General features: G+C 36.2%; 1 protein-coding gene across 10 annotated transcripts in view; it reads right to left on the bottom strand.

Moving 5' to 3' along the window:
- Nucleotides 1–430: 430 nt before the first annotated feature.
- LOC113514430 (serine/threonine-protein kinase BRSK2) overlaps nucleotides 431–25,874 on the bottom strand; it is a 58,190-nt gene continuing 32,746 nt past the window's right edge. For 6 of the 10 annotated variants that reach the window (XM_052893020.1, XM_052893025.1, XM_052893026.1 and 3 more), the window contains exons 17-26: nucleotides 25,538–25,624; nucleotides 22,032–22,166; nucleotides 20,320–20,489; nucleotides 18,552–18,656; nucleotides 16,452–16,533; nucleotides 14,892–15,035; nucleotides 13,965–14,089; nucleotides 12,482–12,541; nucleotides 10,934–11,018; nucleotides 431–10,369 (exon numbers count right to left, since the gene is read on the bottom strand). In XM_052893020.1, the coding sequence (XP_052748980.1) occupies nucleotides 10,167–10,369; nucleotides 10,934–11,018; nucleotides 12,482–12,541; nucleotides 13,965–14,089; nucleotides 14,892–15,035; nucleotides 16,452–16,533; nucleotides 18,552–18,656; nucleotides 20,320–20,489; nucleotides 22,032–22,166; nucleotides 25,538–25,624 (1,196 nt within the window). In that variant the 3' untranslated portion in view covers nucleotides 431–10,166. Of the gene's footprint in view, nucleotides 10,370–10,933; nucleotides 11,033–12,481; nucleotides 12,542–13,964; nucleotides 14,090–14,891; nucleotides 15,036–16,451; nucleotides 16,534–18,551; nucleotides 18,657–20,319; nucleotides 20,490–22,031; nucleotides 22,167–25,537; nucleotides 25,625–25,874 lie in introns of all 10 variants that reach the window. The other 4 variants (XM_052893024.1, XM_052893030.1, XM_052893029.1 and 1 more) reach the window with 3 other exon arrangements.

The following is a 25,874-nucleotide window of genomic DNA, read 5'->3' as shown; positions in this document are numbered from 1 at the left end:
GCAATGACCTTTAATAAAAAGATTGACTACGCAAGCCACATCCGAGCACACTAACTCGACAACAGCCCCCTACGCAGGGGGAGAAAGGGATTATTAGTAATGGAGACTGAGAGACCCATTGCTAGCAATATACCCAACTAGGTCGACCTCCTCGCGGTTCTCCCTGGAAACTATCATGATTAATTCCTAATGAATTCATCATGATGGGCTAACTGGCCTGTTTTCATTCTCACTATCACCATTCACTGGTGCTCCGCCAGCGTATTCCGTTAGCGCAGGCGGGGTTACTATACTATATAGGGGGGGTCAAAGCGGTCACCTCGACCGAAAACAGTCAGAACTCATCATCATCACACAATAGGATAACAAACAGTTTTTTGTATTCTCAGAAAGAGTCACGAGTGAGACACAGGAAATAAAACAGCACACATTATATATTTTTGATTTAATTATTTTTTCAATATTAACCAGTAAGTTCCTTAAGCAGTTATAGTATAGCATAGCATAGGTTCTTAGTTTAATAGGTCATTTACAGCTCCGTTGAGACTTTGGTCTCGCGAACAAATTAAAAAAAAAGCCCAATATTTTTTTTTTTTTTAATACACTGTAACTACTGAATACATCCAGACATACTGCTCGCAAAGACCAAAGGAAGATTATGTTATGTTACATACGAACACATATCAAGGAAATCGTAATTAGTTAGTTTACATATTATAAAACACCATTTAACATATACATATAATATTTTGTATTTTATAATATGTAAACATAGGCATTGAAACTTTGAATCTGCTTAACAAATTATGGAGTACAAAATTACATTTTTATTCATTTTGTAAATGTAAAATATATGTTTATTTTTTTTTTCATTCATTTATAATACCATTATGAAGGCATTTACACAAATTATAATATGTATTAAATTGTCACATTTATTTATTATATAATATGGCTAGAATTTACAGATTGAACGAATCGAACGCTTATCGTTCAATCATTCGGTCAATTACATTTATATCATTCGCGCGATGTATTCACGTAATATAATATATTCATGTGTATGGTTACACATACGGAAAATATCATTATTGTTAATTATGTGATATGTGATGAGTCAGGTCTACGCACAATGAGTATTACATACGGGCTTTTCAAACAAAATACAATGACAAGGCAATTCATAATCCCGTATACAAATATTCAAATAATTCAAAATGGCAACATACGTTTAACAAAAAAGAAAACAGAATCTAGCACCCACACGTTAACAAATTATAATAACAAATATCACGCTATCCATTCGTCGGATAGACAGGCGTTAAAACAACAAAAGAGAGGGGAATTACGTACTTTCCCCCTTTTTTTATGGTACAAACGACGCTCAGAGGCGCTTAACTTAAATTCACGACTGGCATGCGATGGGACTATAAAAATGTATCATGATTTATTTGTAACTTCGAAATGTATTCAATAGAAATACAAATGTTAATAATTTAATAAATTAATAATAAGAAAGTTGCACAAAATAAACTAACTTAAATCACGTAAAGTTTAGTATGGGTTAATTATACACACTATCCATTGCAAAAATAAACATCGGTTAAAAAAAAGATATTGCGTAACATATATACAAAAAAAAAATACATATGAATTGAGACCCTCCTTGATCCCATAGTACTTTTGCAACGATTTTTCACAGTTCCTTGTGAAAAAAAAAAAAAAAACTACTTCCAGTATAATTTGTAGACACACGATTGCGCGTTCTATATTTAAATATTTTATTCTAATGCATCAACCAACATCTCATCGTTTATCAGCATGTTTTCTTACAAGTCACTGTTATTTTTTTGGGCAACAAATTTCATTACATACCTTTTAATATTAAAATAAAAAAGACGCTATAAAAAATATATGGTTCTATAATAAAATCAAAAATAAAATACGTGGTTTTTTAAACTATACTTATATATAATTACATATAGTCCATGTGCAAGCCAGTCGCGACGCGCAAAAACCTTCCAAACACTATACAAAAATCACCTGACAAAACCCTATACAAATTATCTATCTACTATACAACTAATAATAATAATTCTTTTTTTTATACGTGTTGATGGTCATGATAGAAAAATATAATAAAAAATATGTAATAATATATCTATGACAAATATATATCAAATTGTACTAAACGTAAAATAACCTATACAATTTAATTAAATGTATTAATGAAAATAGGCAATGAAAATTATGTACGAGGTCTGTCCGGAAAGTTCGTATAAAAGTGTTCTGGAATGCGAGAAAGAGGAGTGGGGAGGCCAGGTAAGCGCAGGACCCCTTCCTTATGTCCCTAACAATGCTTCAGTTCTGGTCTGACCACCGTGCGGTGCGAACTGGCTTGTCACGCCATCTGTGAAGTTACCTCTTAACGAAACCCCGTCGGCATGGAGCCCGCTTCCGTTGAAGAGCAGCGCGTCGTAATCAAGTTTCTCTCGAAACTCGGCAAGAATGGCCGTGAAATTTTTGCCGATCTCAGAACAGTTTATGGGGATGATGCTGTGAAGGAACCAACCGTCCACAAGTGGCTAAAAAGATTCAGAGAGGGCCGAGACAATGTTGATTGTTTTTTTCGATGTTCGGGGGATTGTCCATCAAGAATTCGTCCCTCCAGGCCAGACAGTTGATGGAAAATTCTACGTCGATGTGCTCAGACGCCTCAAAGCTCGTGTGGCACGAGTTCGTCCAGAATTGGCGCGAGAGGGGCGTTGGATTCTTCACCACGACAATGCCCCTGCCCACACCTCTCTTGTTGTCCGTGAGTTTTTGAGTAAAAATTCCATTACGGTGACCGAACACCCCCCCTATTCGCCGGATTTGGCCCCGTGTGACTTCTTCTTGTTCCCAAAAACCAAATTGGTACTTCGGGGGCGGCATTTGGGGGACATAAATGAGATAAAAAAAGCTACGACGGGGCAGCTGAGAAACCTACAACCAGAGGACTTTCAAGGAGCCTTCTCACAGTGGAAACGGCGTTGGCACAAGTGCATTATGTCACAGGGGGAGTACTTTGAAGGGGATAAAATTGATTTACCTGAATAATTGTAAAATAAAATTTTTAAAAAACTTTTATACGTACTTTCCGGACAAACCTCGTATTATTGTGTTATTTATTATAACGTAAAAAAATATGATGCCTCATTATCTAAAACAGTTTTGTACATATTCAGTCATTTTGGCTAATCGAACAAATATACTTGTATTGATTGTCGACAATCAATGAATATAGAACTAACAGTCACTCATTATAAATATATTTCATAATTGTCATCCTTTTAGTATTAAAATGACTGAATCAAATAATGGCTGAATTGAGTATTATAATTACTGAATTGGGTATTATAATGACCGAATCGAGTGCGATAATGGCGGAATTGAGTATTATAATGACTGAATTTGGTATTATAATGACCGAATCGAGTGCGATAATGGCTGAATTGAGTATTATAATAACTGAATTTGGTATTATAATGACGAATCGAGTACGATAATGGCGGAATTGAGTATTATAATTACTGAATTGGGTATTATAATGACCGAATCGAGTGCGATATTGGCTGAATTGAGTATTATAATGACTGAATTTGGTATTATAATAACCGAATCGAGTGCGATAATGGCGGAATTGAGTATTATAATTACTGAATTTGGTATTATAATAACCGAATCAAGTACTATAATGACTACATTGAGTATTACAATCCCTGAATTAAGTATAAAAATGTCTAAATACGTAATATACTGGGGTTATTTACTGAATGTACAATGAGATAAAAGTAGAAAAAAATATACATGTATATACGAAACAAATGTACTGATAAACAATTGTTACTGTTTAAATAATTAGACTAGCCCTTTATTTCAGCGGATGTCAATACAATGTGCGTGTATGAATGAAGTATGGTTCCCATTCACATCGATGATATTAAAATCATATATCAAATACTAAATTTATTTACATACAAACGCAACATGAATGTATACATATTACATGTATGTATACATACAGAATTTTTACAACCGCGCGAAGCGCGTCTGTATACTGAAAATATATACACACAGTCTATTCATATGTGAGACGAAATATAAACAATATTTCCGTTAATTTAAGTACATTTTCTAACTTTAATTGTTTTAATCTCGCCCCAAATAACACAATTTTTTAAGTAATACCTACATGACATTAAAAAAAAACTAATGAACTTTAGACATGAAAATCTCTAAAATTCAATGGTTTTTTTTTTCTCTATTTCGAATATATTGTTTATTTTCTTCATTCTATAGACAAAATTCAATTTTTACGGTAACTATAAATATTGGCAAAAAGTGCACGGCGTACGAAATCCAAGAGTTGGTATCACGGGTCCTAAGCTATTAGGCGCTACAACTTTCAACTCAATAATGGCGCTTATGACAACTTGAACTCACAAGTTTAAGTAAAACATTTAATAATAATAAAATTATATATATTTTCTTATTTTGATAAATCAGTGTATCTAACTATAAAAAAAGGATTTAAAAAACTGTTTATCTTAACAATAACATAACCCTAAGTGATTAAATAAAAATATTTCCAAATTTATGTACCAAAATATATAAATTATTATAATAAAATTTACTATTTGAAATTTAAAATTACTACAAAAACTTGTCTAAGATAGATCTTAGACAACTTTTTGTAGTAAGATATTTAAACATGTATTGAGCACGTGTTATAGTATATTAGTCAAGTTTAACTTCTTTAACACTCGAATCGCAGACCGTTATTTGTGACTGGTATTTTAAATCCATCACATAATATTTCCGAAATTTGTTACCGCAGTTCTAAGTATACAAACCACAAAGTGATAATTATAATTTTTAATTGTAATTTTACGCATCATGCAATAAAAAGTGGTAAATGAAAAGTCACAAAAACTTAGCTCTCTATAACAACAAATTTGGGAAATATTAAGTAATGAATATAAAACATGTCCGCGGTTTGAGCTTTAATAAATAAATATATGAAATGTAGTATAATAAATATAATATAAGCATAATAAATCCGCCCGTGGCATAAAACGAGCACATAATTAACAACGCCGTGTGGTCCCGGCATAGAATAGGCCACCTCCTTTCTTTCTAACTTAACGGACAAAGGATGAACAGCAGCGTCCTTAAAACATTACCAAAGGCTAACTGCAGTTGCCAACCCGCCTGCCAAGTGTGGTAACTATTAACAAAACCTCCCTTTATGGAGGAGGCCTATCTTCAGCAGACAGTTACCAGCTGATATGATGATGATGATGACGATAATTAACAGTTTATTCTCTGAATTGTGATTACAAGTGATCATAAGCGCCATACTGGTTCCCGAGTGACCTTCGCATTAGCACGTACCGATTGACCGAACTATGAACACGTTACTCGTCATGTTCAATTGATACTAAACTAGGATTCCGTTCACTACATTTCTGAATATGAATCGAGTGCTTAGTGCGAGTTTAAAACGTACTCGATCTCGACCATCGTTAGGTTAAAAATTAACGCTCCTGATTGGTTGATTAGAATTAAATCCAAATTTCAACTTCGGCGATAATAGGTACCCAATTAATGCGATCGTATTTAGTGCACTTGCACTAAGCACTATATATATATATGAACAAATTGGTAATATATATATATTATCTTATAGTTGACTTACAATGAAAACTTTTACAATTAGGAATTCCTCAGGAATAGCAATGCATAGGGGGTATCATGGGCGAAACAGTATACTCTGTTACGTCCATGTTACTGCTCATGTCTATAGGCGACGGTTACCACTTTCCGTCAGGTGGGCCGTCAGCTTGTTTGCTATTCTAAGTTGTATAAAAAAAAACGTAACAGGAATTCGATATTAAAATTCCAAAGGAAACGTTATTAAAATAATATAATCTGTAGACCGTTCGGGTAATTTAATAGTGGGATTTACAAAGTGTTAAGCGCCATCTATTGACATAATTTTACTATGACTATAAATTTGGATTCGACACTTCGGAATTCAAATTCATGGAAACAAACCCCAATGAAATAAGTACAGTATAAAACTCTCTTAAAACCGAAAATTATTGTCAGAACGCGAGACGAATGACATGTTACATGCAAATTTGTACCTTAATGAGTCATAATTATAAGGTAATATGGAATGTCTATTTTAAGAATGACTATTTTAAGAAGAAACTGTATAATTTTGTTGCTTAGAAGGAAATATTCAACCGACGAATCCGATCACTCGCTTGGATATATAAAATGGCCACACTTGATTATTCGAAATAGTAATTCGAAACTATTCATATTTAAGATTCATTCAATTGAGAGTTTTTATATTATTTCAACGCAATCTTGGTCTGTCTCTTAATCATGAGGATTCATATATAATAAACAATATTTAATATAATATATATATATATATATATATATATATATATATAAATTCATAAATGTAGTGAATGATATCGTCGAGTGCAATCTTATTTACATTTTCTAACAACTAAAGACTCTAACGTACAGAACGTGGAGCATTTATGCGCACGAAAAAAAATATAAAAGCAATTCAGTTTTAAAAAAAATGTTAAAATCTATAAAAATCAATTTATACGAATTACATTATTACATTGAATCTTTATTTGAATAGTATTTCTTATTTATTTATTACAAATTGTTGATCAATTAAAATTAATTTAACAAACAACACAAAAAGTACTTTTTAAAAAATCACATACATATTATTTTTGGCGCCATCATTTCCAAGTTCTGTACGTCAAAACTGACATTTAAGCTTTCCTAAATTCATGGCAGTAGGTAAAGGGTCTCATACATACATCCTTGTTGCAAAAATACAGCATCAAATATTCTTCAGGCCTTAACTAACGTGTTAGCGATAATTCAGTACATGGATAGCGTTTTAACATTTTAAAATACATGGCCGGTTTCAATAATTTTTTATATAAGTTTTTTTTTTCTTTATTTAATACACTTTAAGCTTACTAAATACAGCTATTTGTATACTTATAAAAAAATCTCGCTCCTTTATTGCGGTGTGTTCCCCGCGCTACGATTGCGTTCCGTTGGGTGTGAATTGGATTTAAAACGGTTTGTATTAACAATAGCGGTGGAACACACGTCGTGCAAATAGTAATTATTGTGGATTTATTTAATACGGATCGAGCCTTGTTATTTATTTTATTGTTTTTAATATACTATATTGTTTTTATAAAAATACTATACCATTAATTATATTTGAAAAATAAGTTGATTGCGTTCATATGTATTAGCATCATCAATTACTGATTTATTTAACACCGTATTGGTCACTTCCCCCCCAATCATAAGCCCTAGCATTAACTCTCGTTTATTAACGATGAGAATGTGAGTATAATTTGTTTTTTCTTTTTTTTATATACACTTCACAATATAAAGTTTCCAAAGCGTAGCTTCAACGCTAAAATTACGCTTGTATGAGTGAAAGCTAAAATATGACATAATTATGTCATACTTTACAGTAAAAAATACAAAACATGAATTATGCAAAAATCAAATAAAAGAAATCTAATTACTGTGATTGTGACGAGCAATCTCTAAAAGATGGAGACTACCACATAGATATAGGATTTAACTTGAACTCATTTTTGTTCGCCCCTAAGAGTAAGCGAGATAGAAAACTATTGGATATACGCCACATATTTATTACTTTTGGATTAAAAAAAAATATGGCGGCAACTATATTTGGTTATATGTTTATTGATAACCAGGATTTGTATAAGCTACCGCAATGTTAAAAAACATATTGTCCGTTTCGAAATAAGTGTACACTTTCACATAAAACCGTATATCTTCACTTCAGATTATATTTTCTCTTAAATCTGGGATATTGAAAAGGCAGTCCCGCCTTATATACAATTTAAAACACAGCTCGATCCTATAATTTTATTTGTATATAAATATATCACATTAAAATCTGATCTTATGTCACTCTCATTTTTGTTCTACAATTTGGTGATAGTATTATTTATATATAGTTTTTAAAGTCTAAAGGCATTTTATATTTAGTACTATATTTTATGGAGTTTATGAAAGTATTGAATTTTTTTTCCTTTTCAGGTCTTAGATTAAGATAATTATTTATAATTTTTTTTTATACCACTGAAGTGGCAAACAAGCATACGGTCCACCTGATGGTAAGTGGTTACCGTAGCCTACGAACACCTGCAATACTAGAGGTATTACGCGCACGTTGCCGACCCTGAAGAAATCTCTTTAACCTCCTTTTGAAGAACCCCATGCTGTAATCTCTTGGGAAAACCTCGGCAGGAAGCTCATTCCGTAACCTGAGTGGCGTGAATTTACAGGGTACAGAGGAGTAACATCTGAGTCCTCAGGAATGGGCACATGGGGGTATCATGGGCGAAACAGTATACTCTGTTATGTCCATTGTACTGCTCATGTCTATAGGCGACGGTTACCACTTTCCATCAGGTGGGGCGTCGGCTTGTTTGCCATTCTTAGTTGTATAGTATATAAAAAAAGAGTGTTCGTGGGAGGAAACATCTCTGTTATGTGTTTAGTTCGTTCAGAATACAAAGTTCCTAAATTAACTCAAAATAAAATACAACAATATGAGAGTGACATCTTTAGGATCAATTCATACTAAAATACAGCGCACGGCATATCAATTTGATATTATATTTAACAAAAGTGAATTCACACTCAGCTACTTTAGTACTGATACTTCACACTATCACAAACTTAACCTACGTAAAGATTTACATACAGCTTGCCATAAACATATATAATTGATGATGAAATGAGCTTAGCGCAGTATTAAAGTATAAAACGTCCTTTTAAGTGATTTACTTAAAATTTGGCTTTAGACCTTCAATTTTGTAATATTTTATTACCAAAAAATGCACAATTGTCATCGAGTTTTTGCGAAAGTGGTGTCAAATAGGAAGCTTTTGTGTAAACTATTTTTCTTTATATACTTAGAAATCATTAGGAAACAATGTTGAACTTGAGGCGTGGGTAAATTTTATATCAAGTAGTTAAAAAATATTACAATGCTCTTCATAAATAGGAAAAAAATTGCAAGTACTCAGAAAGTAGATTAAAAACTCGAACGAATACGGTTTATACCGAATGTGGCAACATCGCAATTATCTGACAATTTTCAAAAACAAAGCATTTTCAATGTTTTTGATTGAATGTTTAAAAAGAGCTTTGCTTACGAATAAAACTGTAATAATATTTTTATTAATTTATTAGTAAAAATTTGGAATTAGATTGCACAAATGAATTTGAAAAATAACAAAGCAAAATATGACGTTACTGTAAAAATTTATCTTTTTTTGGTTTTTATCATTCAGGTATCATTTAGTTCTCGTATTTTACGAGAAACGGAGAGTAAAGTTCGTTTACAGAGCACTTTTTAAAACATCAGTGAGAGTGAAAACTGTTAAATTATTTTTAAAATTGACAGATAATTGTCACGTAAGCAAAACATAAGCGAGCGTTATGAACACTCTTAACGAAAGAACCCACATCACAAGTATCAAGAATGTTTTAAATTTGGAAGTACAGTCCAATTCGACTTACTTGTATAAAATCAAGCCTTTCGGCTAACTCTTCCTTTTGTGCACGTTGCGTCTCACACTAACAAACACGTTCATTGCTGACATATCTCACGAGTATTATTTTCACTACTGTTAACAATTGTATTTATAGGCCCAATTCACACCGAACAGAGCGCGGGAGACATCATGGATTTACAACGCAATACATATACGCCAAGAAAATATTGTCACTTTAAAAACACACCCGAAACAGAAACTGTTGAATATTTTTACATAATTCTGTACGTTTACAAAATTATATAATTTAAGAAATGACAACTTCGAATAAAACATAGCTGGCAGGCACTTACGATCACGGTCGCCACCCGTCCCACAGCGTCGGCGACGCGCTCCGGTCGGTGTGAATTTGCGTACTAGCGAGAAAGATAGAAACGAACGTGGCGGCAAACTCGTAACGTCCAATCACGCGACAGAGCACGGACAGCCGGCGGAGGCAGCCTACCGGAGGCGGCGCAGCGATCACGCGCGCTCGGGCGGCGCGGCGGCGGCGGAGGCGGAGGCGGAGGCGGAGGCGGAGGCGGGCGCGGGCGGGCGCGTGTCCCGCAGCGAGTTGTTGCGGCGCAGCTCGTCGCGCGCGGACGGCTCGCGCGCGCCCAGCCCGCGCCGCGGCGACGCGCCCGCCTCGCGGCACTCCGACGACGACCGCTTCGTGTGCGTGCCTGCTGCCGACCGGCGCATGGGGCGTTGTCACAGTATACGCAACATTCACCACCGACCACATTATAATGCGATGCGTGCGTGCGATGGGTATGGCGAAAGTAACGATCATAGTATGAAAGTAGTGAGTGTAGTGATAGGTGTGGTATGATGAATGTAGCAAATATGAAGTGTATCAAATATGAAATATGCGATGAGTTTAATGAGCAAGACAAGTGTGGGGTAAGGTAAGCATGCCAAATGTGGGGAGTGAGGCAAGCATGACGAATGTGGCAAGACTGACAAGTGTGGGAAATATGGCAAGCATGATGATTGTGACAAGCGTGGAAAGTACACGTATGTGGCCAGTGTGATGAGTGTGGCCAGTGTGACGAGTGTGGCAACTGTGATGAGTGTGGCAAATGTGATGAGTGTGACAAGCGAGATAAGTGCGGAAGCATGACGAATGTAACAAATGCGTTAAGTGTTGTAAGTATGGTGAATGTGAAAAGAAAAGCCGCGTGTGGTATGTGGTGAGTGTGACGATGGTAGTGATTAACGTGATGCGACGACGCTAGTAGACCACTCACCAGGCAGGTCGCGACCGCAGCTCATGATCTCGTGGTCGAGGGAGGCGGAGGCCGGCTCGGCGGCGCGCCGCCCCCGTACACTTTGCTGCAATCGGACGACTGATTACATACGTCATGTTTACTGAACAACCGTTACGTCGACTGTACAATAAACTACTTAACCTGGGCAGTTACCTGCCCCTACCGCCTTTTACCGGGCTTATTGGGGTAAAATGCCGATTATTGGGGTAAAACTTCAGCTGCCCGCTAACGAAATGCTTTCTTACTGTACTGGGTGGACTGGAAGAGATCTCTGACAGAGATAAGTCCACCCTTGCTCACAACCTTTACAAATAGATTATTTTATATGTAACTTACAAGTGCAATAAAGATATATATATATATATATATATATATATATATATATATATATATATATATATATATATATATATATATATATATAATGTTCTCAAATTAATTATTCCAACTTGAGAAAGTTTTATCCCAATAAGTCGAATACACAGGAGGGAAAGGGATTGTTAGCAATGAAGTTTGACAGCTCCATTGTTACCAATATGCCCTCCACGTGGTTGCCTCTGAAAACCATCGTGAACAATAACCTGCTTCATTCTCACCTATCTAATCCATTATCACCCATTAAAAAAACGTTGAATATACTCGTACATATATATATAAAAAAATTTATTAGTCCGCTGAGCGGTTTCGAAGATTAGCGTGACCCAATATCCTGACATATGTCATTTTTATATTAAAATATACAGACGATTTGTGTAATTCGTTACCAAATGTTATATATATACATACATACATACATACATACATACATACATACATACATACATACATACATACATACATACATACATACATATCAGTCACACTTATCTCCAATTAAGGCACAATGGAACGTCAAATGCTCCGATACAAACGAGCTTCTTTCGCTTCCTTGAAAGAAACTCGAAGATTGATGAATGTGGTCATCAATCTTTTCACACACGCTCGCCAGTTACGGGTACTTTTAATCTGGCCCTTCTTTAGCATGTTCTTAACTAAATGTTATTCGAATTTAAAGACAATTGATTTAAACATTTGATGATTTAAAATTATACAAAAAAAAAGAAATGCATTATGTGCATGCTGTTTGTGAAATATTACGTATTTTAATAAAAAAAATCCTACTTTTTTAAAAAAATAAATGTCAAAAATTTCATAAATACGCTTTATATTTTAATATAATAACAACCGGATTAACTTACATGTACTTTAGTAAAGAATATTCAAATAGTTTCGAGACCACTCGGGACCCTTAATTATGAGTCTTGCTTCTAAACAACAATTTTTGACATTTTCTCGAAAATTTAAATGCTGTCCTTTGGCAAACAGTATTTTTTTTATAAACATTTTGATTAAGGTATTTAGTTCGATATGGACAACATATTTGACTAATTATTCTTTTCGTTCGGCTAACATACATTCAAAATATAAGAAAATTAAATGAAATGAAGTGAATTAAATACATTTCTGGTATTAAATAGTGATAGTTACTTTATAGCCGCTCGATCCGCTCGTAACCGACGAACTGGAACCGAGTGGGTGGGTACCGTTCTGTAACAAAGCATATATTAAATATACTATCTGAAAGTAAACAAGTTAATTGATTTATTTTTCTCAAACATGCTTGGAAATGTGAGCATTATTTTGACAATCTTCTTCGAGATAAATCAAAATTACCGTACTGGCCAAGATACATGCGGGCAACGGCCGGCAAAAGTTGTATGAAAATCCATATCTGTCGTGTTTTGCGGCCAAATAAATTACTATGTAAAATTTTATCTGTCCTGTAATTTAAAAATGGAATGACCTTTAACTTCGAAACATGGCTACCGAGAAGGTAACTAATACAAGGTTTTATTTAAATTTCGAACTGGCTTGCAAATAGAAAGCTGTTTATTGAAAAAAAAAACAAGGGAACATTATGGCGCGTGAAAAATTATTATTGTTCTTTATTCGTCATTGAATTTAAAAAGTAAACTTGTGTTTTTGATTTCCGCGCATTGTTTGAGAAAAGTACTATACAAGCCTTGGCCACAACTAGGCATTGATGGACTCACGTATGTGTGCCTCGGTTACACCTCGGCCTACATTTGCACGTTCGTCCATCAATGCCTTTCAATGCAGTTGCTGGCCGCTGCAGTAATGTACTATAAATTTTAATACACAGTGAAACTAATATATAGATATAAAGAGATTTTTTTAAATGCTTCCACACCATCAGGATGGTTAGATAATTAAGTACCTCATACAAATGTTATAAAGATGTCACGTTGTGGTGAAAATAATTAACTATTATGTAATAAGATATCGAAGGATTTTTTCGATTTGCCTTAAAAGGCAAAGTTGTAGCCTTAAGTGTAAAACTGTTATTAAACAAAGCCTTTTACACTATAAAAAAATACTTGAATGACAAATGTGCATGGTATTAGTCGATCATGGACAGGCTTTTAACGACCATGTAATTTTAGACATAGTATATTTAAATAAATACACATAATGTTAACAGAGATTTAAAAGAGTAACTTAAGATTCTTGCGGCTCTTCTCAATAGATAAAAACTTTCCGAACTTTGCAGTGCATTTAAAAATAAATAGCGATTTAAAAGTGCTTGTAAACAAGTTAATTTGTATAAGGATTGACTTAGTTTATATATGGTAGATAAAGAGCCTCAAAAACGGATCAACTTTTTGTCAGCAAATTGACAAATTAGCTGATTCGTTTTTTGTGTCAGTTTTTTATATACTTACGCATACAATGTATCTTGACGTATTATTTGATAAATAAAATGAGTGTTTACGCATAAAAAATATATGCAGAATTTATAAGACAAAATAAATATAGAAGTTATAAAGGAATCACTCATAACTATTTGTAAACGCAAAATTGTTTGAACAAGTTAACCCATTTTTCTCGAAACATTTCTATGGAGACACCCTATCTATATAATCTAAGGGATTTGATTAGTGAGGATTACCTGGTCAAGCTGATCGATGGACGTGTGGCTGGTGGGACTCTTCACCGTGTCGAACACCGATGAGTCGCTGTCGTGGTCCGACTGTTGATGAGGTGTCTCCGGACTGTCTGGTATTTCGCCCACCGCTGCAATATTATTTTTATATATTTTTTAATGGCTATTTATTAACTTTAAGGAATATTGCTTTGATTGGGTGCGTATGGGTGTGCGTGCGTGTGGATGTGTATGGGTGAATGTGAGTGCGTATAAGTGCATATGGGTGCGTGCAAGTGTGTGTGGGCGTATGGGTGCGTTTGGGTGCGTATGGGTGCGTGTGGATGCATATGGGTGAGTGTGGGTGCGTATAGGTGCGTGTGGGTGTGTGTATGTGCGTATGGGTGCGTGTGGGTATGTGTAGGTGCATATGGATGCATGTGGGTGCGTGTAAGTGCGTGTGGGTGCGTGTGGGTATGTGTAGGTGCATATGGATGCATGTGGGTGCGTGTAAGTGCGTGTGGGTGCGTGTGGTAGCGTATAGGTGAGTGTGGGTTGCGTGAGGGTGCATATGGGTATGCATGGGTGCGTATGGGTGTGTGTGGATGCGTATGGGTGAGTGTGGGTGCGTGTAATTAGGAGTGGCTGTGTGTGGTTGGGTGTGGGTGCATGTGGATGCGTATGGGTGCGTGTGGGTGTGTGTAGGTGCGTATGGGTGCGTGTGGATGCGTGTGGATGCGTATGGGTGAATGTTGGTTTGTGTGGGTGGGTGTGGGTGCATATGGGTTTGTGTGGGTACGTATGAGTGCGTGTGGGTGCGTATGGGTGAATGTAGGTGCGTGTGGGTGCGTGTGGGTGCGTGTGGGTGCGTATGGGTGCGTATGAACGCGTGTGGACGCGTGTGGACGCGTGTGGACGCGTGTGGGCGCGCGTGGCCGCGTGCGCGGTACCGACCGTGCGGGTGCAGGGCGCGGCGCTGCGCGCGCGGCTCGGGCGGCGCGTGCGGCGCGTGCAGCGCGGGCGCGCGGCCGGCGCCGGGCGCGCGGCACACGGCCGCCTGCACCACCTCGCACACGCGCCGGAACCGCCGGATGTTGCCTGCGCAGCGCCGACACGACCACCACGTTTAGACGAGTACGCGGTAAAATTTAAAATTGGAAACTGTTCCATTTTTTAATTTTACGCTTACGGCACCGCGTATACGAGACCTCAATGAATGTTATAAACTTTCAAACATAGCGCAATACACACTGGTGTATAAGACATGGAAATGTCAATATAAAACCTTATACCCAAACCATCCTGTTATGTGAAGAGATCCGAGCACAGTAATGGTATATTTATAGGTTAATATGATATTAGCATCATCATGATACCAGCCGTTACCTGTCCACTGCTGAACATACGCCTCCTTCATAGACTGATAAAAAACTGGACCACTCTTATGACAATTTAACGCTGGAAGAATTTTACCTTGACAAAACAAATTTACTTTTTGCTAATGTTTTAACCCTTAAATACCTGAAGTTTCAAATTTGATACCGGGATTATAAATCGCATTGGGTGCCTACAATCGATTTTATTTTAATATTTGGCTGTTTACATGTTACCAAATATTTTTTTTTTTTAAATAAATATATATTAAAATATCGTTTTGATTTTTTTACTATTTTTCCCCATTAGTAAACACAGTAAAAGGTACACTTATATATTTTTTAATTTGACCTAAAGAATCAGGCTATTAAGGGTTAAGAGTGACACTGCTGAACATAAGATCCCGCTATGGTTTTCTCAGTATTGACCGCACTTAGCAGGTGGATTGGCAACTTCATTTAGATTTTGTAAATGTTTTAAGAGGGACGCTGTTGCCCATTCTTCGCCCTCCCTTAGTCGCCTATTATGACAACCACGGGAAAGGAAGGGGTGGCCTATTTTAAGACGGGTTTACACGGAAACGTCATGTCATGAATAATATTCTGCCGAGGTTTTCCCAAGGGACTACAGCATAGGGTTCTTCAAAAGGGGGGTAAAGAGATTTCTTCAGGGTCGGCAACGCGCGCGTAATACCTCCGGTATTACAGGCGTTCATAGGTTACGGTAACCGCTTACCATCAGATGGGCCGTATGCCTGTTTGCCACCTCAGTGGTATAAAAAAATATCATTATTGACATACCACTCTAACAGATTAAATGAATAGTAAATTTACGTTGTGACAGAAATCGATGCAAACTTATAAGAAAAGACATATTAAAATCGAAAAAGTTTGGACAACTTTTTAAACATGTATCGTGTACATTAACTAGGCTTAAACTCTATCAGTCCAATAACACCGCCTTTACTTGAAAATTTAAAAATAAAATATTTAAACATCTGTGACAACTCTGAAAGATTGGCTATTGCCAACATTTAGTATCTCACAAGTGCAAGCATCGACAAATTTTGAATTTTAATATAATAGAAATAAGGACCATTTTAAAACGGAAGAGAATGAACTGTAATATCTTTATACTCACCTGACAATAACGTGAATGTGATGGCATATAAATATTCTTTCCCGTTCTCGCCCGGCGCCTTTGTAATTGTCGAAATGTCGACCTGGAAAACAAAATAAAAGAACTACATTTTATTCTGATAAAGTTGTATGATGAACTAATAGTATCCCGCTGCTTCACTCGCGTAAATCAGTATATAAATTAGTCTATATGCTTTTTACAGCATTTTATATGTGATTCTTTGGATTGATATAACTTTTTTATTTATAAACCTATTGAAATAAAGCAAAAACTAAATGTTAAGTGGAGCAAACCGCAGCGTATTAGTGAAAATCGTATTCAAATCGGTTAAGCTATTATCATATATATACGTACAGACAAACAGACATTTTTTTATATACATATTTTATATACATTTTCTTTATTTATCTTTATTTTAGAATATCTTTATTTCCTTTAACAAAACTAGCCTATGGCACAATATAGCTATGACCCCACACTAGGCAAAGCCTGTCTCGTGGAAGTCAAAGCAAGTAATTTTACAGTCATGGTGCGGCGAACAGGGTTAATCTAATTATACAATGTTTCATGTGAGTTTAGGTACACGTAGGTGCATGGTTTGTGTGGGCGTGTGCGCGTGCGCGTGCGAGTACGCGAGTGTGTGTGACTGTATGTGTGAGTGTGTGTGTGAGTGTGTGTGTGAATGTTTGTGTGTGATTGTGTGAGGATGTGGGATTGATGTGAGGATTTTCTTATATATCTTTCATGTACAGACAACAACCAGCTACGATTTTATTATACGTACTGATTTTTTCTTCACTGAACAGTGAGTGGGTTATGATCATTGTCCTTAGGTAAAAATGGAGATGGGCAGATCATGAGTAGATAAATATAGACATGGCCCTTCAAGATGGCGGAATATAGGTTAAGAATTAGCCGGAAAAGCAAGGTGTCAACCCATGCACTGCATTGACAGACGACAAGAAAAACAGTGGGTAAAATATAAATGCGTACGGCCAAGATTCAATTGACGGCCAAAATTCCTTCGCTGTCATGTACCATTTTGTAGCATAGCCACATAAAAGGATTAGACAATGAAATCTTGTGTTCCTGGTGTAACCTTTTATTGTATTTATAGAAATATACGGTTTTACAGAATTTGTCGGCATATAGCCGCTCGACTGCACGACAAAAACAACCAAACATAGAGTAGTGATTAAAAATATAGAATCTGACCGGTGTTGACACTTAGCAACTGTCACATGACAGTTGCGTTCAGTAATTTAATGATTATGTGCAAGTATTGTACACATTTTAACATTTTTTTTTTTCTTTTACAACAAAAGGTACAAACGGGCTCGCGGCTCACCTGATGGTAAGTGACTACAGCCGCCCATGATCACCCGCAACACCAGAGACATTGCAGGTGTGCTGCCGGCCTTTTAAAAAGGAATATGCTCTTTTCTTGAAAGTTACGTTACGAATTCGAAATATTAGCAAGTTAGGTATATTTTTAAGATGAAAATGGAATGGTTACCTCGTCTGCGTAATTTCTACTGAAAACAGGTATGGATCAAATCGGATTAGTTACACCACTGTGACGAATTCACAGATAATTAACTATGATAGTTACTAGAAGGATCCATGAGGAGCTCGACAAGATATCTAGCAATAGGATTTTTAGATCTTTTAGAGATGAAGATCCCCATCAAGGCTGGGGCTTATAAAGTTTATATCCAGGTCTAGTAATCTCGGCTAGTATTTGTTAACTTAATTTGTTGTTGGTATTGGTATTTGTTGTTAGTATTGGTACTTGTTGTTGATATTGGTATTTGTTGTTGGTATTGGTATTTGTTGTTGGTATTGGTATTTGTTGTTGATATTGGTATTTGTTGTTGGTATCGGTATTTGTTGTTTGTATCGGTTTTTGTTGTTGGTATTGGTATTTGTTGTTAGTATTGGTACTTGTTGTTGATATTGGTATTTGTTGTTGGTATTGGTATTTGTTGTTGGTATTGGTATTTGTTGTTGGTATTAGTATTTGTTGTTGGTATTGGTATTTGTTGTTGGTATCGGTATTTGTTGTTGGTATTGGTATTTGTTGTTGTTGTTGTTTGGTACCTGGAACCGGACGTGTCGTTGAAACATGGCGGGCGCGTTGGAACCGCGCTTGTACTCGACGCGGAACGACATCGGGCTCAGCACGCTGTGCGACAGCTCCGCTATCTGCGCACGCAAATAACATAACACGTTTAGACTGAATTTCTACTATGGCGGCTTCGGTCCACTCTCAATATGAATGAAAAATCACATTATTTCTTATTTAATAATATTTTACTAGACTGAAAGTGAAACGAGAACGGCATTATAATGTGTATCTGGCCTTACATTTATTTATTTAACTCTTTATTGTACCAAAAATATAAAAATATACAATGACAATTCTATCTATCTATCTATCCATTTAAGAGCTGCGCTCTTGTCGGTGGAGCTCTTGCCACTCACTACGATTTTCAGCGAGTCTCTTCACCTCTTGATACGACACGACACCAACTCCTTTTTTGATCTGCCTGATGTAACTATGTCTCGGTCTCCCTCTCCCCCTTCTTCCTTCTATCTTACCTTCTATTATAATGGTCATAAGTTCGTCGTGTCGTATCAAGTGTCCTAACATTTTTCCCCTTCTGTCCTCAATAGTTTTAATAATTTGTCGTTTTTCCTTAACCCTAAGCAGGACCTCCTCATTGCTAATTCGATCCCTCCAGCTAATTTTCTCCATCCTTCTCCAGCACCACATTTCAAAGGCTCTAAGTTTATCCATTTCCTTCTGAGTTAATGTCCACGTCTCACATCCATACAGAGCTATACTCCAGATATAGGTTGACAATGAACAATGACAATTAGAAAATTCAAATGAAATACAGAACATGGACTACAGACAACGCTTCATTTATTCTCTATTTGTATTCCCACTACCTTCCCGTCTTGTAGGTATCGTAAGAGACGACTAACGGAATTTTATTGGTGAAAGATGGTCAGCAGCGTTCCTATTAAAATATGCCAACCCGCCTATTAAGCATGACATCTATTGGCAAAACCTCTCTAATGGGAGAGATTATGTCCAGTAGTGGACAGTTAACGGTTAATATAATATTATTATTATATTAGCCGTTAACTCTTTGTACTTTTGTAACTTCTTCTTTCTATGACTATATAATATTATTTCAATTCAATACATTTGTACTTTTTTCCATTATCTTTGATAAAATGCTTTTATTATTAATGATTTATATACACGACCGATATTGAAATTTCAGCTTCAGGCGTATTTATAAAAATAAAGATGTAAGTGGGTACTTCTAAAAATCTTAATGTACAGAGCAACATACTGAACAGAAACATCACGAGCTAATGGAACAACATCATTGCACTTGTCACAAGGCAAAATTATATGAATTAAAACAGTAAATAATATCAAAATTACATTAATATTACATGTCAAAATATATATTCTTTTGTCTATTTCCTTAGTTATAAAAACTTACTATTGTTAACTAAATTAAATATAATAATGCAATCTTCTTTTTAACCAACTTCAAAAAAGGAGGTTCTGAATTTGGTTGCATGTTATTTTTATTTGTTTGTTACCTTATAACTTTGTTATTAATAAATCGATTTACAAAATTATTTTTTTATCTAAAAGGATATATTTACAGATTGGTGCCGTAGAAATTTTATCAAAATCAGTTTAGCAGTTTTTAAATCAAAATAATTTATTGATGACAGTTTTTTTTATGGAACATTAATTGAAATTTTAGGAATATCAAAAAAACACTGAATTAAGAGCAATTTCTATGGACATTAAAAAATAAAAAATAATGATACTTACACTAAGAAATGCATGTATTAAGTCCGCTTTGACTGTGGCCAATGGTTTTCCCTTCACCAAAGCCGTGAATGTTTCCTCCTTGTCAGCTGATAGTAGCAGCGAGCCAAACCAGGATCGTTTGGTTAGCTCTGGCGATGATTCCGGAGTCAGGTGGACCTCTTCTGAAGATGCTGTGAGTAAAGTATTGAAGTTTTAATACGATAAATTATAGAAGTATGCTGTGGGTAAAACACTTTAGTCCTAAAACATTTTAGAAGCATATATTTATTTTAAGGCTGGGGTGAGGTTTTCCTCTCTAAGAAATTACGTACAAAAATTTTTTTTTTCATTACAAAAAGTTGTTGAGTGTTAACACTTTAGCTTATCGAAGTGTGGCAATGTTGCAATTATCTCTCAATTTTCAAAATTAATTGAATAATTTTCAATGCTTATATCGGATTATTTAAAAAGTATAGGTATATAATATTTTTAATGAGTTTTCACTAAATATATGAATTTTTATGGCAAAAATGATTTGATTAAATAAATTCCTAATTAAAGTACAAAATAGGTGAAAACATTTTAATGATAGATTATATGCAATATATACTATAATAATAATAACTTTGTTTAATCTAAAAAATGCATTCCACAATAGACTGCTGTGTAAAGTTAGTCCATATTTATTGCCGTTTACAGTCCGGTTCTTATACAATTTTATCATTTAAGTACTCGAAAGGTAAAATACATTTGAAATGAAATAAATAATAATAAACAACAAAACAAAAAAACCAATAAAGCAACAGAAGGAAACATAATGCAAATATTTATGGTTCTATCACTAATGTTTTACTTTAGTATTTTTTTTATACCACTGAGGTGACAAACAAGCATACGGCCCAGCTGATGGTAAGCGGTTACCGTAGCCAATGAACGCCTGCAATACCAAGAGTATTACGCGCGCGTTGCCGACCCTGAAAAAACATCTTTATCCCCCTTTTAAAGAACCGCAAGCTGTAGTCTCTTGGAAAAACATCGGCAGGGAGCTCATTCCATTACCTGAGTGTTCGAGAGAGAAAACATCTTTGAAACCACGTTGTACGTAACCATCTAGGATGTAGGGTATGAGGGTGAACTCCCTGTCGATGGCGAGCCGTACGATGATAGAAAGTGGCTGTGGGAACATCATATTGGATAGTTCCTCTGAACACAATCCGTTGCACAGGCGGTAGAACACACAGAGCGAGGCAAAATCTCTCCTAAGACTTAAGGATTCGATACCGCTCGTAAGTCTGGGATCATCGACAATTCTCATAGCTCGTCGTTGCACTGAGTCGAAGGGATCAAGCTGGATTTACTATGTTTATAGGATTGCATGTCATATTGTTTTATGCGTAGAATCATTTTATTATGTTCGAGTTAGTTTTTCCGTTAGGAATTAATCTATATCTATCTAAGTTCGTGCTTATTTCATAATAATATTGTAGAATGCAATAAATTGAATTGAATTGAATTATTTTGAACGAACTGCTACTCATGTTTCGGATTGAAAGACGGGACATAGTGAAATTATAGGGTATGGATAACACCTTAACTCTTGAGGGTATACCATGAAAATCACAGTGTACTGTGACGGTTATGGCTTTCCATCAAACTGGCCATTGACCCAGCCAGTTTGCCATTTCAAATTGCATAGAAAAATACTCGAAGGTGTGGTGGAATAGTAGCCAAACCTTGCAGTTTCCGTCGATGGAAGCGCGGCGAGCCGAGGAAGGAGTTCTTGATGGTGGCCAGCCGCACGCGCCACGGCGCCGCCGCGCCGCCCGCGCCACCTACACCCGCCCCGCACGTACTACCAGGGGATACGCCTGGAAAGCAAATGTTTTTCTCAAACATGCTTGGAAATGTGAGCATTATTTTGACAATCTTCTTCGAGATAAATCAAAATTGCCGTACTGGCCAGATACATGCGGCCAGCGGCCGGCAAAAGTTGTATGAAAATCCATATCTGTCGTGTTTTGTAGCCAGATAAATTACTATGTAAACTCATATTTGTCCTGAAATTAAAAAATGGTATGACCTTTTACTTCGAAACATGGCTACCAAGGAGGTAACTAATACAAGGTTTTATTTAAATTTCGAACTGGCTTGCAAATAGAAAGCTGTTTATTGAAAAAAAAAAGAACATTATGGCGCGTGAAAAATTCAATTATTATTGTTCGTTATCCGTCATTGAGCTTAAAAAGTAAACTTGTGTTTTTGATTTCCGCGCATTATGTAAGAAAAGTACTATACGAGGTTTGTCCGGAAAGTACGTATAAAAGTTTTTTAAAAATTTTATTTTACAATTATTCAGGTAAATCAATTTTATCCCCTTCAAAGTACTCCCCCTGTGACATAATGCACTTGTGCCAACGCCGTTTCCACTGTGAGAAGGCTCCTTGAAAGTCCTCTGGTTGTAGGTTTCTCAGCTGCCCCGTCGTAGCTTTTTTTATCTCATTTATGTCCCCCAAATGCCGCCCCCGAAGTACCAATTTGGTTTTTGGGAACAAGAAGAAGTCACACGGGGCCAAATCCGGCGAATAGGGGGGTGTTCGGTCACCGTAATGGAATTTTTACTCAAAAACTCACGGACAACAAGAGAGGTGTGGGCAGGGGCATTGTCGTGGTGAAGAATCCAACGCCCCTCTCGCGCCAATTCTGGACGAACTCGTGCCACACGAGCTTTGAGGCGTCTGAGCACATCGACGTAGAATTTTCCATCAACTGTCTGGCCTGGAGGGACGAATTCTTGATGGACAATCCCCCGAACATCGAAAAAAACAATCAACATTGTCTTGACATTTGAGCGGGATTTTCTTGATTTTTTTGTTCGTGGTTCCCCGGATGTCTTATCGAATTAGATCGGCAAAAATTTCACGGCCATTCTTGCCGAGTTTCGAGAGAAACTTGATTACGACGCGCTGCTCTTCAACGGAAGCGGGCTCCATGCCGACGGGGTTTCGTTAAGAGGTAACTTCACAGATGGCGTGACAAGCCAGTTCGCACCGCACGGCGGTCAGACCAGAACTGAAGCATTGTTAGGGACATAAGGAAGGGGTCCTGCGCTTACCTGGCCTCCCCACTCCTCTTTCTCGCATTCCAGAACACTTTTATACGAACTTTCCGGACAGACCTCGTACAAGCCTTGACCACAACTAGGCATTGATAGACTCACGTATGTGTGCCTTGCCTACGCCTCGGCCCACATTTGCACGTTCGTCCATCAATGCCTCAGTTGCTGGCCGCTGCAGTAATGTACTAGTAATACTAAAATAGTGATAGTGACACATAGAGTGTCTCTATATAAATGCTTAAAAAAAACGGGTTAAGCAGGAAGACTGACGTTTGCTTGGACACCTCTGTCCCATTCATGTTCCTACCGTGAAGCAGTTGTATTTGCATGGCTGTGTTTCGGTTTAAAGGGTGGAATATAGCGTGATTTACAGGGTACAGAGGATAATAACATCTGAGTCCTCAGGAATGGCAACGCATGGGGGGTATTATGGGCGAAACAGTATACTCTGTTATGGCTATGTTACTGCTCATGTCTATAGGCGACGGTTACCACATTGCGTCAGGTAAGCCGTCAGCTTGTTTGCCATTCTAAGTTGCATAAAAAAAACTTTTATATACAATTTTGCGTGATAATAATAAATAATAATAAAATTTATTGCCATTCTTCACAAATTGTAATGTACATATATTAATTAATCAATATATTGTCCATTAAACGTATGCGCCTGGCAATAGGTACAAACTCAGCTTTTGCTGGACTGATGTTCGTTCAGCGCTGATTTTCAGTTTGCACCTACACGGGGCACCGTTTCATTATCAAATATATATATTGATGTAGATATTACATAAAAAATAAAAGAAAACAATACAAAATCTAAAATAAACAAGTATAAAAACAATGAATAAAAGAAAAAAATAAATAAAATATAACAGAACAATCCAAAGTACCAAATTAGTGACAAGAAAAAAAAAAAAAGTCCTTAAAAGTGATTTACAATTTTCGATGCACTACATTCGATGACGAGAGCCAGCTCCACGATCCGAGGGTTGCTTCCGCATAAGTAAAATCCTTTTCTTCATTAGGTTTTTAAAATGTAATGGCGTTAATGGTTGGTGTAAGGGTGGAGGCAGGTCGTTCCAAATTTTTGCGGCTGTAAATTTAAAACCTCCTCTATAATTTGCAGATCTGTGTGGTGGAATTTTTAATATATTTAATCTGCACTCTCGAAGTCCTCTATGATGTCTATTTCTAACCCAGTCCAGTTTCTCGTACAAATATTCTGGCCGTCCACTATGAACAATCTTCTGAACAAAACAAGAGAAATGAAGCTCTCTTCGTGAAGCCATATTCAATATATCATTTTTGTTGTAATATGGTGTAATATGTTCTCGTTTAGTGATGTTATAGCAAAAACGTATGCAGGCATTTTGTACTCGCTGAATAGATCCTCGAGTTCGCTCTAGCAATCTAGGGCCATATACTGTGTCGCAATAGTTGAAAAGGGACAATACTAGAGACTCCACTAGAGTTACACGAACTGGTATGCTCAAATATTTCCTCACATGATAAAGTGTTTTAAGTTTATAAAATGCTAATCTTATCTTTGTATTTACATGTTCTATGAAGCGTAATTCCTCATCAAATAAAAGTCCAAGATTTTTTGCAGTTTCAACTCTTTCTATTGGCTGGTTATTGACAAGAATCTGAGGACATTGGCGTTTAGTTTTCTTGCACTGCATTTTATTACCCAATACCAAAAACTTGGACTTCGTAGGGTTAAGTACAAGAGCATTACAGTGACACCATTTGAGAAGCGAATTCAAATCATTATTTATATTTATTTCCGCCTGTCTTAAATTTTCAGGTTCGAAAGAGTAGTAAAGTTGGGTATCATCCGCGTAAAGATGTAGCTGGCAATTTCTAATGTTAGCAGGAAGATCAGATGTATATATCAATATGATAAATAGTTATGAGTGATTTCTTTATAATATAATTAATTTGTCTTACAATTTCTGCATCTTATTAATGCGTAAACACTTATTTATAATTAACACGTCAAAATACATTGTATACGTATATAAAAAAGAGTTACCTAATTTGACGATTAGCTGAAAAAAAGTTGTCATTTTTTTAAGCTCGAAGCTCTATTATAATCTAAAATACAAACAGAGATATATTTACCCGTCATAGTCCCCAAGTTGGGGAATAGCGCCGGCTGCGCTGTAGATTGAGAACTCGGCGGGCCGGGTAATGACGATCTTTCTCTCACTGAAATTAATAAAAAACCATTATGTACTTACGTATGTATTTATGTATAGAATGTCCACGATAACATGGCACGCCCTTCCAAAACCAAAACAATTAAAAATGTGTGCGTAAAAATATTACGTACCGTGTACATACCGCGATTAATAAATCCTCTACCTACCGACTTGCGAAACAATATCACTGTTAAAAACATAAAGTTTAAACTGAAAGCTTATCTACTGTCCAACCTTGCTAAAACAGCAGAATATTA

The sequence above is a fragment of the Galleria mellonella genome, unplaced genomic scaffold (genome assembly GCF_026898425.1).
Source record: "Galleria mellonella isolate WM207_F2 unplaced genomic scaffold, CSIRO_AGI_GalMel_v1 utg172, whole genome shotgun sequence".
Taxonomy (NCBI): Eukaryota; Metazoa; Arthropoda; class Insecta; order Lepidoptera; family Pyralidae; genus Galleria; species Galleria mellonella.
This window is presented reverse-complemented; position numbering and strand designations above follow the sequence as displayed.